Source organism: Propithecus coquereli, unplaced genomic scaffold, assembly GCF_000956105.1.
Source record: "Propithecus coquereli isolate 6110/MARCELLA unplaced genomic scaffold, Pcoq_1.0 Scaffold64, whole genome shotgun sequence".
In the NCBI taxonomy this organism is placed as follows: domain Eukaryota; kingdom Metazoa; phylum Chordata; class Mammalia; order Primates; family Indriidae; genus Propithecus; species Propithecus coquereli.
In genome coordinates, this window is record NW_012152396.1 from 2169429 (window position 1) to 2176304 (window position 6876).

Sequence of the window (6876 nt, forward strand, 5' to 3'; positions counted from 1 at the left end):
GCTTGTATTTTTTTATCCATTCAGCCAGCCTGTGTCTCTTGTGTGGGAAATTCAAACCACTCATGTTGATTGATAGAATTGATATGTGGGATGCTGTTCTGTTCATCCTGTTGGGAAGCACCTTATTGCTTTGTTTTATCTGTTGTACTACTGCTTTATATGAGCTCTGAACTTTAGCTTTTAGATGGTTTTACTCTCGTGGATGATATTGTCCTATTGCATGTATAATGCAGTTCTGAACATTTCCTGCAGGGCAGGTCTGGTCTTGACAAATTCCTTCAGTGATTGATTGTCTGGAAAAGTTTTTAATTCTCCTTCATATATGAAACTTAGTTTTGCAGGATATAAAATTCTAGGCTGGCAGTTGTCCTGTTTAAGAAGACTGAAGAAGGGGCCTCAATCCCTTCTGGCTTATAAGAATTCCACTGAGAAGTCTGCAGTTAGCTTGATGGGTTTTCCTTTGTAACTTACTTGATGTTTTTGCCTTATAGGTTGCAGGAGTTCCTCCTTTGTGTTGACTTTGGCCAGTCTGATGACTACGTATCTTGGTGATTGCCTCCTTGCAATGAAATCTGTCAGGTGTTCGTTGAGCTTCTTGCACTGGGATGTCTAAATCTCTGGCAAGACAGGGCAGTTTTCCTGAATTATTCTCTCAAATAGGTTTTCCAGCCCTTTTGTGTTTTCTTCTTTAACCTCAGGGATGCCTATGATTCTTATGTTTGGCCATTTTACATAATTGCATATTTCTTACAAGAAATATGGCTTTGTTTATTCCTCTTAATTCTCTGTTCTTTATTTCTGACTGATTGATTTAATTCAAAAGAGTTGTCTTTGAGCTCTGAGATTCTTTCTTCTGCCTGGTCTGGTCTATTCTACAAACTTTCCACTATGTTTTATATTTTCTTAAATGAATTTTTCATTTTCAGAAGTTCTATCTGTTTTTTTAAAAATATGTTGACCTCTCTAGAGAATTTTTCATTCATTTTCTTAATTGGTTTTCTGGTTTTTTTGCATTGGTTTTCCATTTTCTCTTGGATTTCATTCAACTTCCTTACAATCAATATTTGGAATTCTTTATCTGTGATTTGAATATTTTCATTTTGATTGGTATCCATTGGTATTGTTCTCTTTAGGGAGTGTCCTTTCACTTTGATTCTTCATAGTTCTGGAGTTCTTTTGTTGATTTCTTCTAATTAGGAGCAGCTATTGCTCTTATTTTTGGATTTTCTTTTGTTTAGATAGGGTTTTTTCTCCTTCCATCACTCATACATGTGTGTTCATAACATGTTAGGTATAATGCAGTGTATAATGCATGTATAATGCAGTTCTGAACATTTCCTGCAGGGCAGGTCTGGTCTTGACAAATTCCTTCAGTGATTGATTGTCTGGAAAAGTTTTTAATTCTCCTTCATATATGAAACTTAGTTTTGCAGGATATAAAATTCTAGGCTGGCAGTTGTCCTGTTTAAGAAGACTGAAGAAGGGGCCTCAATCCCCTTTGACTTTGCTTGCGGATGCTTTGATGGTGATCTAGGTTCTGGATGGATGCCTTAGTTATAGATATCCTTAGTGCGGTGGTTTTCTCAGTTGTTAGTTGTTTGTAGGCTGTAGGAGTGGTGAGCTATGTGACTGTCTCTCTTTGATGAAGGAGGATGGAGGTCTTTGAAATCCTTTCTCTTTTCTCAGCCCTGCAGTCTTCTTAACATTGTGAATTGGTGTTACACCCAGTTTAATCTCTGAGACAGTAGGTAGTGCTTGTGGGTTAGAATCTAGTTCACAAATCTCCTCTCCAGTCCCCCCAGCAACACAGTTGAGATCTGGGACTATGATATCTGGCCTGTGGACCTTTCCTCTGGTTCCTGAAAATCAATCGCTGACCATGCCAGGGAGAAGCATATTGGTCCTGAGCTGCCCTTGGGGTGCTCATTGTGTCTGTGGTAAACTCTAGTCCCTAAGGTGGAGCACTTGAATGCCCCAGGCTTTGGGAGGGGCTCTGTAGCTCCCATGGGGTTCTGTTATCTCCATCACAGAAAAGGTAGGTGGAGGAGCAAGGCAGAGCATGGTTACATTGCATGAGCCTGGAAGGCTTTGAAAGTCTTGGCAGGGTTCAGAGGTTGCTTCTCTGGCTGCTAGGGTGAGCCACTGGGAGGAAAGTCAGGGCAGGCTCTCCAGACCCTGAGGGCTATTCATGGGGGAGGGCAGATTGCTTGGATGCTGTGGCACTGGTCTGGGATCTTCCCTGCCAGAGAAACCACCCTTGTCCAACAGGGTGGCTTTCCTGCAGGGGGGCTTTCCTGGTGGGTACTCTCCCAGGTCTTGGTATTTTCCCATCAGCTCTGTCCACATGGGCTCCCTCACCACTCTTAAACCTCCCCCCATGTCTCCCAGCAACCCATTCCAGTTTGGGGTGGGGGCATGGGGTTTGGTCTGCACATTTGACATGATGGTGTGCATCCCTGCCAAATCCCTATAGGCAGGGAGCTCCCAGATTGGGCACTCTGGGACCACTGCAGCTCCTCTATGGAAGAGGCATGGGCCCTACTCTCTCTGGAGACCTCACCCTGGATTATGTGTCAGCTGGAAAGAGGCGGCTGCTGGCCAAATTCTCAGCTCAAACTGCTTTCCGGGTAGCCATGGATGAGGGAGGGGCTGCGGTTCTTGTTCAGCTTGAGCACCTAAATATGTCACACTTGGTTGCTATGACTCCAGGGTCTGGGCTCTTCCTTGGCCAGAGGACCCACCCTAATCCAACAGGGTGGTTCTCCTATGGTGGGGATGGGCACTTTCCCAGATGGCTGCATTTCCCGGCTGCCGCTGGCCAAACTCTTGGCTCTAAGCTACCTTCCCGGCTGCAGGGGATGGGGGAGGGATGGGGGAGGAAAAGTGTCTGAATGCAAGAAAACCAGCTCTGGGGCCTCTCAGGTCACTTTCCTTGGAAGGGAACCCAGCACGGGATATCCAAGCTCTGGGATCATGCAAGTTCTCCCCACTATTCCATGTTTGCCACAGTGTTTGGGCTCATGGGGATGGAAAAGCCTCCAAGAAACTTGGTTACTGAAGCCATGTGGGTGGGAGAGAAGGATCCCCCCTACCCCCTTCAATGGGCTCCAAGCCTCTCTCTGTTTGATTCTCACCAGTACGTTTTTCTTTTATCTTCTTCCTTCTCTGCTTCACAATTTTCCTCCATGTGAGGTCCCCAGCAGGCTCCAGCACGTCTCTCTGTGATCTACACCTGAGCTGTGTCTTCTCTCCCCTCTCCTTTATCTGAATCACTACCTGTCCTCTGGGACGGTCCGGCCAATGATATCTCTAGTCAGCCATCCTGCCCCTCCCCCATTAGTCATTTTTTTAAGGCAAAACTTCTAAAAATCTTTCCAATCAATGAATAAAGGTAATGCGATGAATTAGATATGCAAACCAACTTCTTTTCCTCTTCTATACCTAACTTCCTTCAGATTCTCAGAACTTAAGCATTAGGCTTTCTCTTTTTTTCATCCTTATCTCTTTTTTTTTTTTTTTAGCCAATTTCTTTTTCCTTTTCTTTTCTTTCCCTGTCAATCTTTCTGCATTTCCTTTTAAAAATTATCTCCTTTCAAATAAAAAGAGGTTGAAAAAGTGTCAACATATTTCAAAAATGCTTTGATAAGCAGGAGAAAGAGAGGGTGTCATGCAAAAAATGTCAATGATATTTCTATTCTCCTAAACACCAGGATTATAGATACAGATCATTAGCAAATATATGAAGTAAAATGAAAATATGCTTTGCTATTTTGACCACAGTTGATAGTTTGATGCTTGCTTAGTTTAAGGTGGTGCGGAAGGTCAAGTTCAAATAACAGGTATTTATGAACATGCTGGTGGAAGAAAATGATGATAAAATTCCTATTTTATAATCTTATAATAAAATTCTTACTTTATAATACAAAATATATTTCTGAGATGAGATAAGGGCTAGATAAAGCAATCAATGGTAAGAATATTCACCAAGTAGAATCTATTCTAATCAGATCTTTGGAGTATTGTTTCTGTAGGGTAACTGCTGCAGGCTTGAGCAGTGAGACTGATTTGTTTGTAGAGGACTTTATTAAAATGCATCCAAATGTCATTTTCATCCGGCCTGATGACTACATTCGTAAATTACCGAAGCTCCCGAGATTCTACCTTTTTCAGCTACTGTCTATATTTCAAACCCTGTTATTTCAGCATTTTAATTTCTGAATAAGTACTATAGGTGAGAAAACCTAGAACTTAGTACATAGGGCAACTTTTGAACCCCCAAATAATTTGAAGCCAACATTAAATTTTTCTGGGGCAGTTGGTACCAGTCCTAGCATGATGATAAAGGTATGGGCAGGCTTTTAAACTACACAGCATATATTAGAATTAATTCAAGAGGTTCATGAGTTGATATTTGAGAGGTTCAAATTTGTAATGATAAAAAAAACTCAGGTTTTAGTCAGATCTGGATTTCTATGCTATCCCCACTTCTTACCAGCAATGTATATTTAGTAAATCACTAAGTTACTACATGACCCAGTAGAATCTTGTAGAAATAATGGGCAAAATTGACTCATTATTTAGAACAAACCTGGGCTGTAAAAAATAATAGGCTTCATGTTGCCCCTAAACTAGGAGTTGCTATCTAAAATTTCCCCAAGACATGACATATTTTGGCTTCCTTCTCTGGGCCACCGTAGAGACAGACAGTCACATTGACGTACCCTGGTGTCGTAGCAGTCGGGGTCAGCCCCTTCCGCACAGCAGGCTTCGGTCAGGGAGACAACTTCCTTCACAAGCTGACTGACTTGTTCGAATGTGCCACTGGGAAATTTTCTGCTATATAGGACTAGTGATCTGAGGGGGAAAATAAGTCAATTTAGTAATTAGAATTAAAATATCTTTCACATTTTGGCACACTAAAATATGAAATCTGTATCATTAAATGGAACATTGCATGCATTTACTTCCTTATCTGGCCAGTGAAAAAATGAGGTATATTTTAAAGGTTGTTTTTGTTCTAGGCAAATTTATCTCATAAAGCAGTAAAAATTGGACTTGGGGTTGCATCAAACTAGTCTGGTATTGTCTTTCTTGAGCTTCCCCAGATGAACCTGTCTTGTAACTTATTGCCTTTGTTTGCCAGAGTCCTAGAAAGTACTATTGAATTTTTATTTACTTTAGAAAACTCTGCTTACTTACTCTGTCTTAACGCATTCACAAACTTACCGGTGACAAATTCTTACACCACAGTAACTACAGGTCAACTGGAATCTTTGGATTTACTCCATTTGCCTGACACTTCTACCTACACTGATCCTGGAACTCTAAAATCTTAGCAAAAGTCAATTTAACCCCCTGTGCTGAAGCCCAGTTACCTCACACCCATTTCTGTTCAAGATCAAGCAACCAAGAGAGTGAGTGAGTGGATACCGCATACTTACAAAGATGTGAAGTCATCCTTTCCCAGACTGGTGATCTCCTTGCAGACTTTATCCTTTTCATAATCTCGGCCTAGGAATCAGAAATAGAAAAATTTGTATCTTTTCTCTTTTAATGAATATTACATTATGTATATGCATCAAGTGATGCTTCACATGATCTATGGTGAAAGTAACATTTTTCTCAATATCCATATGCGATTTCATTTTTGGGGTGTCTTTCTAGCTGTTTTTGCACAATAGACCACAATTTTATGGCACGCTATTGTATTGTAATGGACAGTAGAAAACAAAGGAGGAAAGTGAGCTAATAGTGAAAATAAGTGGGTCAGAACCTATTGACAAGGAAGTCGTTCTCTTAGGTCCCATTGCGATAATCATGCTAAAATGGGACTTTTTCTTTCCCTCACTCCTTACCACCTTTCTTTCTCTCCCTTCCTCCTTTCGTTGTCTCACTTTCACTTAAGCCCTTGAAAGAAAAAAGAACAGAAAATAAGTGGAGATTGTCTCCATTCCAAAGTGAGGGGCAAGTGCCACTAACGCAGGACTTTAGCGGGGGTAGGTGAGAGCTGGTGCTGCCACACTTGCTCACTGCCCACCTCCGGGCTCCACGACAAAAGGCTAGGAGTTCAGCTGGAGAAAGATGGAAATTAGGCAAAGTATTTTTTGGAGAAAGTTGTCAGTGTGGTGACTCTGGGGAGAGGATGGGGAGTGTTTCCACTTGCTTTAAGCATAGTGACAAGGGCTTCAGGGAAACCACTCAGGACCTTGATTGGTGACCCTTAGAATTTGGGGTACAATGGGCAGGGGTGTCTGATTCAGGCTGGAGCAGGCTAGAGGGCGAGGGGCTGGTTAAGTGGCCTGGAGAGCGCAGGGAGGGGTGCAGGGAGGAAGCTGTGGTGTGGCCCACAGACTTGCAGTGGATCGGTTAGGAGAGGAAGCTGGCCCGGAGCTGTCTCAAATATCCCAACCCCCCCAAAGGGCTATCTACAGGGCAGTGGGCTGCCAACAATGGGTCACCTCTGTCTGGAGGCAGACAATTTGAAAATGAGGGGCTCAAAGGGGGTGGGTTTTAAGGTGCCAGCTGGATGTGAGAGATCTCCAGGGACGATGGGAGTGAGATCGCCAAAGAACCCACTATGAGAAAATGTCAGCTTTGCATGTCTCCATAACTAGAAGAGACACTAGCCCACCATGCTGCCCATTGAATTTTTTTCCTGCTGCTGCCTCTCTTGCTAGCTTCTCCCTTCCATGCATTAGCCCCAGAGGAGCTAGGAGCAGCCCAGAGAGTGGTAGGAAGGGGAAGAGGAGAATAGGCAGAGAGACAGAGAGGAAAGTGTCTGGGTTTCCCTTCCGTATCACAGGCAACAAAACTGGAACAGGCTGAAGTGGGGAGTGGCTTCGACTTTCAATGAATTCAAAAATTTTTGACTCTTAA

General features: G+C 42.6%; 1 protein-coding gene across 1 annotated transcript in view; it reads right to left on the reverse strand.

Moving 5' to 3' along the window:
* GC (group-specific component (vitamin D binding protein)) overlaps positions 1–6876 on the reverse strand; it is a 68862-nt gene that overhangs the window by 46569 nt on the left and 15417 nt on the right. Inside the window, exons 2-3 of the mRNA XM_012659834.1 lie at positions 5442–5511; positions 4722–4854 (exon numbers count right to left, since the gene is read on the reverse strand). Of these exons, the coding sequence (XP_012515288.1) occupies positions 4722–4854; positions 5442–5511 (203 nt within the window). The remainder of the gene's footprint in view (positions 1–4721; positions 4855–5441; positions 5512–6876) is intronic.